Genomic DNA, 13,127 nt, shown 5'->3' on the forward strand with positions numbered 1-13,127 from the left:
CAAAATCTTTGCCTGAAAATTATAGACTTTTGAGCTTTAACTTTTGTGGCTGTGAAAAGTATTTGAAATGTTATTAAGGAATAATATTCAGGAATTCATTGGGAAGGACATTGTTATTAGCAATAATAATAATCAGCAGCATGTTTTTATTAAAGGGACACTCCAGGCACCCAGACCACTTCTGCTCATTGGAGTGGTCTGGGTGCCAACTCCCACTACTCTTAACCCTGTAAGTGTAATTATTGCAGTTTTTTTTTAAAACTGCAATAATTACCTTGCAGGGTTAACTCCACCTCTACTAGACAGCCACTAGAGGTCTCTTCCTGGTCCATAGCACAGGAAACCTGTGCTAGAGCGTCGCTGGACGTCCTCACGCTGTGTGAGGACCTCCAGCGTCGCTCAAATCCCCATAGGAATGCATTGAAAATAGTTAAGGTGAATAAAGGAGGAGTAGCCTATGTACTCTATCTTTCAAGGGACACTATAGTCATCAAAACAGCTTTAGATTAAATGAACACCGCAGGGTCAGGAACACAAAAAGTTATTTTGGTGACTATATCATATTAACATATTTATAAATTATTTTTAAACAGGGATTGAAAACCTATTTCAATGTTTGCATGTGACACAAAACTCTGTGAAGTAATACAATGTGAGCAGGATATTGCTTTGTTGCAGATTGATATTGATAGATTGGAGAACTGGACACTCAAAAGGCAGTTGAAATTCAATGTAGAAAAACACATTTTGTCAGAAACTAATCAAGTAATAGAGGAAATACATTTTGGGCAAAACTAAATAAATGTTCGTCCAAATTCATTCAAATGAATCAGACATTTCTGCAGTACACAAGTCTGATAATTATAATCATTATTTTGAGAATAGTGACACACCGTGGTGATTGATATTATTGCATAGAAAATGTATTTCAATGGATTTGATGTATCATGTCTCCTTTAGCAGACATTATTTGTATATAAATGGGTTGGTTTCTAGCTTTAAAATATATATGGAACAGATTATTATGGAGAGTGGCTTTGTCATAATATCCAGACCCACTAGTCAGACAAAGTGATACAGTGTGGTGTACACATGTATTTTCAACATGGTTCTGTTATACTCTATGTGTACTCTTTTCGCTGTGCTCTATTTGAATGGTAAAGTTTACAACAGATTATGTTTTTTTGCTGTAAAAAGAGATTGATTTCATTATTCATTACACCTGACGCAGGTATATAGCTGAAACAATGGGGGTCACTTACCTTCAGTCTATTTATGGGTTTACTGATTGAGGTTACAGTATTCATGGGATTTTGATTACTGTTTGTGAAACTTCACGTAAGTTTTATAATCTTTTATGAATGCACAATTATGTTGTATATTTGCTTTTGTATATTTGATCTATGGGTGTTATCTATATCATCACATAGTAAATATTAATAAAGATTGCCTTTTTACAGAGAAGGTGTGCTTTGGCTCTTCTATTTATATCTTTACAGAGAAATATGTCACTAGTGCTGTCTGTTGGGAGGGTAGAGTGGAACTCTGGTACGGAGTCTGGGCCCTAAGTACTGCTATTGATATGCTTTCTGGTTGGGGCAACATAAATGTCTACACTAACAGGACAATAGCATGCATCACATATTCTTACAACTGGGAGCATGTAATGTCAAGGATCTTGCACAGAAGTAAAGATGAGAGCAGCTCATCGCAGAGGTGCATTCCCCAAAGAAAGCCACTGTACTGTATTTGTATTGTATTATGTACATGGTCGTATAGCTCTGTGTGTCTGTTTAACTGGCCTGTTATCTGCAGGTATGTGTTTGTGTGTCTATGTGACAGTGCATTTGTTGGTTTCTTGCTGTGTATTTCTGTGTTTGTGTTTCTGCCAGTATATCTATAAATAAATTGCAATCTACTGATTTATAGACGTTCCACTAACAAAAGACCTTCACCTGTAATACTGGCTGCAAAGAGCAAATCGTGGAGTTCTCAGCTCCCCAATCTTGGTAATTGTGATAGGTCCCTTTTTCCAAAATGTACTGCTCTCCTGAAAAATCAACATTCTCATATGCCACCCACCTACAGAAAAAAACAACATGATTAGGTGTATGCATACATATTTTTGTTTACTTCGGTCCTTAAAATATACAGCTTGCACGCTTGATTAGAAACATAGAAACATAGAATGTGACGGCAGATAAGAACCATTCGGCCCATCTGGTCTGCCCAATTTTCTAAATACTTTCATTAGTCCCTGGCATTATCTTATAGTTAGGATAGCCTTATGCCTATCCCACGCATGCTTAAACTCCTTTACTGTGTTAACATCTACCACTTCAGCTGGAAGCCTATTCCATGCATCTACTACCCTCTCAGTAAAGTAATACTTCCGGATATTATTTTTAAACCTTTGCCCCTCTAATTTAAGACTGTGTCCTCTTGTTGTGGTAGTTTTTCTTCTTTAAAATATAGTCTCCTCCTTTACTGTTTTGATTCCCTTTATGTATTTAAATGTTTCTATCATATCACCCCTGTCTCGTCTTTCCTCCAAGCTATACATGTTAAGTTCCTTTAACCTTTCCTGGTACGTTTTATCCTGCAATCCATGAATCAGTTTAGTGCCCCTTCTGTGAACTCTCTCTAAAGTATCAATATCCGTCTGGAGATATGGTCTCCAATACTGCGTACAATACTCCAAGTGAGATCTCACCAGTGTTCTGTACAATGGCATGAGCACTTCCCTCTTTCTACTGCTAATACCTCTCCCTATACAACCAAGCATTCTGCTAGCATTTCCTGCTGCACTGTTACATTGTCTGCGTACCTTTAAGTCATCAGAAATAATCCCTTTTCTCAGATGTTGAGGTTAGGACTCTATCAAATATTCTGTACTCTGCCCTTTGGTTTTTACGTCCAAGATGCATTATTTTGCACTTATCCACATTAAATGTCAGTTGCCACAACTCTGACCATTTTTCTAGTTTACCTAAATCATTTGCCATTTGGCTTATCATTAGAATAATGAAAACTATAAAACAACATATTTGTTTAATGGTTTTAAAGAACAACATTTTAATAGACCAATAGATTCCATTATGTATATATATGGAAATACGTAGCCAGTCTAACAATAGCAAAAACTAAATTGCAGTAGCCCTTTCACTGTCAACCTAGAGTAAACATAGGAATTCACAATTATGTAGCCACTTTCCAAATCCCTGTATACACACATGCTGTATATTCAAAGTTTTGCAACATTTACCTTTCATTTGCAAGGCTCAAAGGGCACAGAGGTACAGCAGCAAGTATCAACAACAGCAAGCATCAATCCTTTTCAGATACAGATGTCTGTGCTATTACACAATAACTGTATACACTGTATGTATTGCTTTAGCTACATTAGCCACAAATTGTAATAAAAATTTGAGACCATCATGACAGAAAAATAGGTTCAAAACAAGCTTTACTAAGCAATTTACAAATTTTACACTGTACTAATTTTTTAGTCCTCTACAATCTACTTTAATTTCAGTTTTCAAATATGAATATTTGAATGTTTAGTAGAGGTACTACAATGGTCTATCATGATGTTTCAGATTAGCTCCACCCATGAGGGACAGCAGATTACATGAAACAGATGCAGATATTTTATATATATATATATATATATATATATATATATATATATATTTAAATATACATATATAGTAGCATGAGTTAACTTATTTATATAATAACATAGGCATTTATTTATGAAGAAAAATTCATTTATTTATGAAGAAAATTTCAATTAAACACAACTATTATGTTACCAAGTACAATAAACGTTCTCCAGAGCCCAGTGTTACTTTAGCATGTTTTGATAAAATACAGTTTCTCCATCACGTCATTGAATTTGGAAGTGAAAAACAATTCAATGTAAAATTGTTAGCTTGCTTGGAACAGCAGTTCAACACGCTAGCAGTGAATGGAAAAGGCATACTATCCATGTTGTAAAATTAAAAATTTTAAAATAAATTAAGCGGGTCTTTCTTTATTTGTAGTCGGGGACAATAAGCCAAGTAGTGGTATAAGTCGGTTGTGGTTCGGGTAGGCCTGTAAAAGAGGGCCCACTGAGTGAATGCTTAATAAAGGGTGCGGTGGGTGGGCTGAACCAGGAAGGCTCAGCCCAGAGGAAGGGGAGGCCTGTGAATTTATAGGCTGGATAAACCCTTCCCACAACTACAGGCTCCGCCTTTCCATTTGTAGTCGGGGACCCGTCTTTCCATTTGTAGTCGGGGGCAATAAGCTGAGTTATAGTAGTAGCATAAGTCAGTTGTGGTGTGCCGAAACCGACGTTCGGGTAGGCAGTACTTTAAATGCCTGTTTCAGTTCCCTCTCCGTTTGAGGGATATCTGGTGTATGCAAACAATTCCAATGTAACAGTTTATGATGTGCGTTTTTTGTTTACTAAAAGCTGCAGAAGCAGTGCTTATTCTAAAAGAATGACCTGAATATGTTGAAGGGTCGTATCAGAGTGTTACGAATTGTGTTCTGACGTACAGAATGAATTTGATGTAGTGAGTGGTTATCGTGTAACCTTAAAAGAGAGTGTAAGCCTGTGTAGTCCTGTGAGTGTCAGACAATTAGTCTAGTATGTTGACCTGGCACCATTTATTGTTGATAGTATGTAGATATAGGTCTGCAGGTGGGTAATAGATAAGTTTAAATGTTTGTTAGCTAATTTAAGGTTGAGGTGGCAAAAGAATGTGAATGTCACGATGGTATCGATGGAGTACGGATTGACGATTCGATATACGGAAGTGAACATATTAAAATGGCCAGAGTTCTGGTATATAAATGGTTGGTATAAACAGAGAGAGACAGGTGTGCCAGCAATCTACCATGACCATGAGAGGAACTAATCCAGAATGAGATCCTGGAATGTAGGAGTTTTAGTATGTGGTAAAGCAGCCATGGAATGTTTGGACTAATACCTGAAATGGGATGGAGACAAGGCTTCAGCTGCTATGTTGTGACAGGCTGGTATGTGTATGCAGACAAGGTAAAATTGCTGTGTTGCTGCCAGCCAAGTAACTTTGCAAACTGCTGTTTGAGTAGTAATTGACAGACCTCCTCCTCCATAGAGACCCCCAGGCTTGTGCAGTGGCAGTGAATCAGTATACAACGAGAGCTGAAGGTTACTAAAAGAGTGCACCATGTCTCTGCAGCCATGTGTCACAGAACCAGTTGTCCTTGATAATGGCTTCAAACCCAGTCTAAAATAACAGGGGAATCATTGGTCAGTGGGGGAATGAACCTTTACTAAAGAATGACTCCGTCTTCCCTGATACGATGGACACTATCAGCGGGGGGCAGGGCTGTATTAACAATAAATCGAGATGTATGCCTAGTAATATTACAGGTATAGGTTTATGGTATATCTTGGGGTAGCAGAATACCCAGGATGAAATGGGGCCATGGGCTTGTGAATGCTCTAGAGTAAAGCAATAGGTTCCTCAACAGTCAGAATTGTGTCATGATAATGTGTCGTTGTATAGCAGTAAAAGACAGTCAATAGCAGCCATGAGAGGGATACCACAAATACACAGTCGTCCACTGTGGCATGTTGCAGGGAACTACTTTTGAATGAATTAGTGAAGTCAGGCAATCTACGAGGAGAACAATTTGATGTCTTTGCCTACCAATATGTACTTTCTAATGACGGAAGAATTAAATGTGCCGGTGAAATAACGTGAGCAAAGGGAATGTGTGCCGAACCGTAACTTGTGATGTTACCCATAGTGGATGAAAGTAAGGGGTACATAGTGGAGTACTCCGTGTGAGGGTTAGGAGCTCCTGAGTTAGGAGACTCTAATTCTCCAGACTATCATAGAACATAATTATGATGAAAGGATGGATGTCATGTTGTCTGTGATATTTGCATGGGTGCAGATACCTGGCTGGGGAGCTCAGAGTTGACAATCATCAGTCTGTACAGCTTGACTTCAGTACTGTTGATGGGAACGCTAAGTCTTTATGCATGAGTTCGATAGCAATTAGGAACTGTGTTGGTGGTATCCTGGTACTTGACCAGAGTACAATGGACTAGCAAATATGCAATAAACATCACAAGGTTGTAAGAGTTGTGTAGAGGCCAAAAATGATGCTGAAAGGGTTAAGTACATAACTACTGTAAATGGGCAGTTTATTCTTGAAATAGTCAAGTTAAATGTCAGCTTAAAAATTAACCTGTTTCCGACCATCAATGAGATAACCTTTTGACCTAATCTTGAACTAACATACGTTGTTGCGTACTGATTCAGTAAAAGATAACCACCCGGACGTCCGTATCTAAAGGTGGAGTGCACGGATGGGCCCCAAATTTCTAGTATCTGCAACAGGAAGAAACGTTAACCCCCAACACATGCCTCTGTTGTTTGAACCGGTCCATATGTAGTGGTAGTGAGAATTTACATGAATACCAGGGTGGCAACGTTGTACGTAATGGAGGGCCGTCTAAGGCTGTGATCAAAGGATAATGATATATATAACCAACTTGATAGATTATTAAGTGTCTAGATGTAGGTGTCATATGTAACGTTGTCAATACTGCGCAAGGCCAAGGTGGCTTAATATGTGGAGTAAGGATAAAACTTATCGGATGGGTTGGTGTAGGCCTAGCATATGAATAAACGAAGTAAGCGAACCGTTCGGGACATCACTAAATAGGAGTGATTTTATCATCTGGTTCATGTTTCTACTGGACATCTGATCATTGCAGTACAGACCTCACTACTATTTTTCTGCTATTCTAAAGGTGGATAAAACGCTATTACAGTTCAGAGCCATTCTGTAAGGGCTCTGGAAATTGTGAGTGTTCCATTTAACCACAATATTATTAACCAAGAAAATTATTTTAAAAAAGGTAATAATTTTAATCATTGTGCGCGTTTTGACACATTTTGTTTGATATTTTACAATTGCTGTTAAGTGTACTGGGTGACAATACACTTTAAATGTTTTTAGGCTGCACTGGACTATTATTGTATATAGCGCCAAATATCCCTTATAAGTCTTTTTACATACTATCCATGTTGCATAGATCCAGTCAGCTACATTTCCATAACAGAGACAGAAGTGTATACAGCTGGAAGAATAGATACAGGAAGGAGACATACAGGTAAGGGAGATTATCATATTGAGATGTATCACATGATTTGATATTGTGCTATGAAAAGGATATCTACTCAATTTTCTTGGGATATCAATTACAGGAGATAAGGTGCAAAGATACGATCCATGAATGGGAAAGCAATGATATTTGGAAGTGAACATCGTTTGGACATTAGTGGAATGAAACAGATAATGGCAATGTAAGGAAGGGTGAAATAATAGTTACATATGGTAAATGAAAAGCGTGAGGATAATGTGAGGGAAAATACATAGAAAGTTGGTAAGAAGCATGATAGTAACTTAGGGATAAGGGAAAGAATGGATACATTTTGTTTAGAAAACTTACACCCCACTTAGCACATGGATGGAACCTGTCTTTGATCTGTATTGTGCCACTTCTATGTCAGCCAATGCTTCATTCAGACGTAGACATGGACCTTCTGAGCATCCAGGATCCTCATACAGTACTATCTCGGGCTCAGAAAAATCCTGAAAAAACAATATCAAGCTTTTGTGTGAACATTCAGCATTCAAATATGATTCACATGCCTCATAACATTTATGAGGCAATGATTAACTTCATCAGCACATCAAAATCTACTCACCGTGCGGATAAGGCGAAGCGATCCTAGTTCCTCTGTACGGCCTCCCCAATGAGACCAATTTCTAAATTCACCTTCTTCAAGCAGGTACTGGTGACCCCTAAAACCTTCTTTCTCATATCCAACCCAGCTACAATGGAGATCAAAAAAAGTAAGAATAAAGAAGTATGCATTTCTAGTTGAAATCTCCTGTGTGCTAAGTTACTTACCACCCTCCGAGGATCTTCAAAGAGCCCACATTGGTTAGGAGTTCCACCTGTACAGAGTGTAGGTCTCTGGTAACCTCCCACATATGACCCTCAAATGCAGGATACTGAAAAATATGCAGCTGGAGGAGAGAAGGAAATAAGAATCATTTTCTTGCCATGGCATGGCATGTATCACAATCTCTGTGCCTTCTTCCATTCATTGAATGGCATATTAAATACATTTTTGGCATTGTTAATCAAATTAATTTAACATATAATTGCTATCACTAATTTCCACACATACTATAATTTGAACAAAAAAACAAACCAGTTAGATGTGAGTTAAACACCCAAATCTATACTAATTGTATGAGTGGAGAGGTACATAAAAAAGGGTACACATTTACCCTGAAGTATAGATTAAACTTGAATGATGAGTAGACACATAAACAAAGGAACAGAAAAAAACACAATATAGTGTAAATCTGTTAAAAATTAGAAAGAGATAGATAGAAATAGAAAGAATTAGATAGACAGAAATAGATAGATATAGATAGAAAGAATTAGATAGATAGAAAGGAAGAGATAGAAATAATTAGATAGATAGAAAGGAATCGATAGAAAGAATTAGATAGATAGAAATAGATAGAAATACATAACGCTATTTCTCGCTATAGCTCTCCTATATAACAGTAAGGAACTTAACTGATGTTACTATAAAAACGAAAACCCTCGATGGGGGGCAAGTGATACAGAATGCATAAAGTGAATTGTTGTATGTGCTAAAGGAGTTATATTTGTATTTAAATGTATGTTCCTGTATATTTTGGCTTCTGCGCAAGCCTACAAGTTGTGTTACTCTTGCCTTCCCTATCGGGTGCAAAAATAAAGAATTAAAAAAAAAAAGAAATAGATAGAAATAGATAGATAGAAAGAATTAGATAGATAGAAAGGAATAGATAGAAATAGATAGATATAAAGAAATAGATATCTAAGAAATAGATAGAAAGGAATTGATAGATATAGATAGATAGATAGATAGATAGATAGAAAGAATTAGATAGATAGAAATAGATAGATAGAAATAGATAGAAAGAATTGGATAGATATAAATAGATAAATATAGATAGGTAGAAATAATTAGATAGATAGAAAGGAATAGATAGAAATAGAAAGAATTAGATAGATAGAATTAGATAGATAGATATAGATAGAAAGGAATAGATAGAAATAGATAGATAGAAAGAATTAGATAGAAAAAGATAGATAGAAAGAAATAGATATAGATAAATAGAAAGAAGTAGAAATAGAGTGTGTATGTGTTTAACAATATTTATTTAAAGTGTGTGTGTATGTTTAACAATATGTGTGTGTTTGTATGCAAACACTATATATAGAGAAGTCTCTATATATAGTGTTTGCATGCAAAGTTTGGAGTAAGAGAGTTGCCGTAGGAGGGAGACGGGCACACAGCGAGCTGAGCTGTCACTCAGCTCAGCTCGTGAACGCGCATTCTGCGCACATGCGCGGTATAGCGCTGAGTGTCTTCATAGGGCGGCATTCAATGCCGCTCTATGAAGAACGCGATTGGTGCAGCGCGAAGCCGCGCATGCGCACCACATCGCTATGACGCTTCTCTGAGAGAAGCGTCTGATTGAGCCCCGCGATTTCGTCATTTTGACGAAAAAGGGGGCGTGGCCTTGGGGGAAGCTCGGCGCTGGAACGGAGGTAAGTTTTTAATATAAAAACGCTTCAAAAATTATTTTTAATCAATGAAAGTTCATATAAAAGCAAGAAGGAAGGCTGGGGGACCTGTCTTTCTTGCTTTTATATGTTGGCTATAGAGTCCCTTTAAGCACACTATACACAGACAGCAACTACTTCTTCGACATACTATGTGTAGCCTTACAAAACATTGCTGTTCTTTACCTTTCCTATTATCAACATTCTTGGTCAGAGAACATATGCAACCACAAGTATACTGGACTCAATAACAACATACTAGGTTTTGCTGTCTGACACACATTGCAGTTTTGACTGTTTCCATTAGGCTCATAAAATGACCTAACTACACTAGCACATTAGATAATATGTGTATATAGCACATTGAATATACATGGAAATAAAAGCATGGCACAATATTGTGCTAAAACATCTCTTTGTGAATTTACCTTGGGTTCATTTGGTTTCTCTACAGTGGGGCCTCCCTAGAATGTAAAGAAATTAGAATATTTAAAAAAGGAGTAAACTGTTAGAAAACAGATAATGTTGAAATATATTCTTTCCCCCAAGCTATGAAAATGCAGAAGAAGAACATAACATAGAGGGGGTTATGCACTAAGCTCAAAATGTGCATTAGATTGCCAAAATGTTCCAATAAATATCTAAACTTGAGTCAAAATATGAATTTGTTTTTTATTAAAGTCATATGCACATTCAAGTATTGCTCAAATGTGAAAATCATAGTCAGAGCTATTCATTCTAGACTCCATCACAGGTACAAGAATTCTGACATTTATTAAGAATCAAACAGAGTTCAAGTAAGGGTTAGTTTCAAGCAGGGTTGTTTACTAAAGTATGAATTCAAAGTTAAGTTAAAATTTAAGGCCAGGGTACCTGAACTCAGAGCATAGCTGATTTAGGATTTGCCTTTTCATATTTGGTTTTTAGTATTTAACCCTCAGAGAACATGTAGAAAGTTAGGACAAATGACCAGAACTATGCATATTATGATGCCAGTTGAGCACACTCACAATACGTGCAGGCTGCAAAGAACATAAATGGGAATCCAGTCCACCCCAGGATTTCCTGTTGGGGTATCCACCAGACTCCAGAATATATGGGTCCCCTTCAAAGAATGGCTTACTGTATAACAGCCAGCTGTGGACAGATAAGCAGAAGATGTATGTCAAGATATAAAACCCTCTACTCAACAATTACACAGCCTACCTGTTTTCTACCCTAGTTTACTACATATATTGGTTGTCATGATTTCAGCACACCAGTTTCTAAAGGTCATATCTCACATCACATTACTCATTAATATAATGAGTAATGTGTTATACAGTCTGAAATGAGACATATGTCCATCAAGTTCAGCCTTTCTCGCTTTTGCTGTTAATCCAAAAGAAGGCATTAAACACAGTTTGAAGTGTTTCCCATTTTGCAACAAATGAGGAAAAAAATCCTTCTAGACCTTAGACTGGCAGTCAGATCTCTCCTTCAGGAAGCTGGTCTCACACATATTAAAAATGAAATCCCTGAATATTGTGTTTTTGCAAGAGTTCGTCCAGTTTCTGTTTAAAATCTGTACAGACTCTGATAAAAGATAAAACCACGTCTTTAGGCAGAGAATACCACATTCTAATTGTTCTTACTGTAAGACCTTAAACCCTTAGATCATATCTCCTTTCTTCAAATCTAAAAGTGTGACTTTGTGTCCTATATATATAGTCCTATTTATGAATCGATTTCCAGAATATGGTTTGTATTGCCTCAAATATATTTGTATAATGCTATCATATAATATGTAAGGCACATTTTTTTCTAAACGAAACAGATTTAAATGTGTTAACCTTTCTTCATAACCTGTCTAGTGCCATAACATTTTTCTTCAGAACAGGCGCCCCAAATTACACAGCATATTCAAGTTGTGCTCTTACAATTGATTTATAAAGAGGCAAAATTATATTTTCCTTCTGAGAATGAATGCCCCTTTTTATGCATGACAATACCTTACTGGCCTTAGCAACTGCTGATTGACATTGCACATTGTTGCCCATTGATATAATAGGGTACAATAAAATACAAAAAAATGTAATACACAATGTATACAAAATTTAACATAGAACAGGTAAGAAATATATAATCAACTATGACAGGTGCATTCTGTTTTGAGATATGTAGAGAGGGATCACTTAAAGTATTTTAGGCCTGGGGAAGATTTGAAAGTGTGCGTGAGGTCGTTCCATAATTGAGGTGCTGTGTAGGAAAAGGCGGATCTAGATGCTTTCTTTTTGTGTTGAGGGAGACTAAATAAAGTGCTGGTACTGAATCGGTGGTTATAGGAGGATGGAACAGCCGAGGAGAGCACTCTGCTCTGGTATGGTGGTAGCTTCCCAGAAAAGCTTGTAAACACAAGGCTGGAAAGATGAAGGGTGCGTCTGGATTCCAGCGACAGCCAGTTTAGTTATTTTAGCATGTCACAATGGTGGGTCCTGTAATTACATTATATCACAAAGCGGCAGAACGAGTTATACAATGTATTAAGTTTATTAAGGTGGGTTTATTAAGGTCTGTAGAAATTCCCAAATCATTCTCATGTGTTGTTATCCCTAATTCGCTAACATTTAGAGTGCAAGTTGCTTTTTCATTCCTTGCATAACTTTGCATTTGTCTACATTACATTTCATCTGCCATTTGAGTGCCCGGTCCAAGAATCTATCTAAACACCACTGCAGTGAAGTTATATCCTTCTTACCATTTACCCACTTTTAGTAAGGGACACCATTCACCAGTTTTGTCCAACTTTTTTTTACCATTAATGACAACACTCTGTACTCTGTATCTTTAAGCCAGTTCTCTACCCACTAACAAAGATATTCATCTAGAGTCTAGACCAATTTCTTTGTAAACATTATCCTGTGGAATGCCTTTTGTAAAATTCAAGTAGATCACATCTACTTTTTTCTTCATAGAATGCAATCAAGTTAGCTTGACATCACATATGTTTCATAAAGCCATGCTGATTTTTGCGAAATACAATTTTCTTCCCAATCAAGTACTGAAAATTATAAGTTATAATGATATAAACTTTTTCTCCCAAAACCATAACAACATAATATCTCTTACAGGCCACTGTGAACAATGATGGATTCTGTCTTGATCGGCTGGCCAAATGCATGTGTGTCTGGAGCTGGTCCGACAATTTTCACTTTCTCACCTTCCCCATTCTGCTCAGGGAACAGACTTATCTGTGGAATTTGAAAATCCTAAAGAGAGAGATTACAATGAAATTCTTACAATCATCACTAGGATGTCTTATGTTTCAAAACATAATTAGAAAATAATAATGAACTAACAACACTCAACCAAAAATAAATTAAAATATATTTTCCTGGGGGGCGGGGTCGGACCGCCAGGCTGCCCGGTCGCACGCGGGAGAGGCTCCTGCAGGGAA

General features: G+C 37.0%; 1 protein-coding gene across 1 annotated transcript in view; it reads right to left on the reverse strand.

Moving 5' to 3' along the window:
• Nucleotides 1-13,127, reverse strand: part of CRYBG2 (crystallin beta-gamma domain containing 2) — a 161,614-nt gene that overhangs the window by 20,288 nt on the left and 128,199 nt on the right. Inside the window, exons 8-14 of the mRNA XM_063453282.1 lie at nucleotides 12,800-12,939; nucleotides 10,702-10,828; nucleotides 10,120-10,155; nucleotides 7,970-8,088; nucleotides 7,764-7,890; nucleotides 7,505-7,647; nucleotides 1,956-2,082 (exon numbers count right to left, since the gene is read on the reverse strand). Coding sequence (XP_063309352.1) covers nucleotides 1,956-2,082; nucleotides 7,505-7,647; nucleotides 7,764-7,890; nucleotides 7,970-8,088; nucleotides 10,120-10,155; nucleotides 10,702-10,828; nucleotides 12,800-12,939 — 819 coding nt within the window. The remainder of the gene's footprint in view (nucleotides 1-1,955; nucleotides 2,083-7,504; nucleotides 7,648-7,763; nucleotides 7,891-7,969; nucleotides 8,089-10,119; nucleotides 10,156-10,701; nucleotides 10,829-12,799; nucleotides 12,940-13,127) is intronic.

Source organism: Pelobates fuscus, chromosome 1 (assembly GCF_036172605.1).
Source record: "Pelobates fuscus isolate aPelFus1 chromosome 1, aPelFus1.pri, whole genome shotgun sequence".
In the NCBI taxonomy this organism is placed as follows: domain Eukaryota; kingdom Metazoa; phylum Chordata; class Amphibia; order Anura; family Pelobatidae; genus Pelobates; species Pelobates fuscus.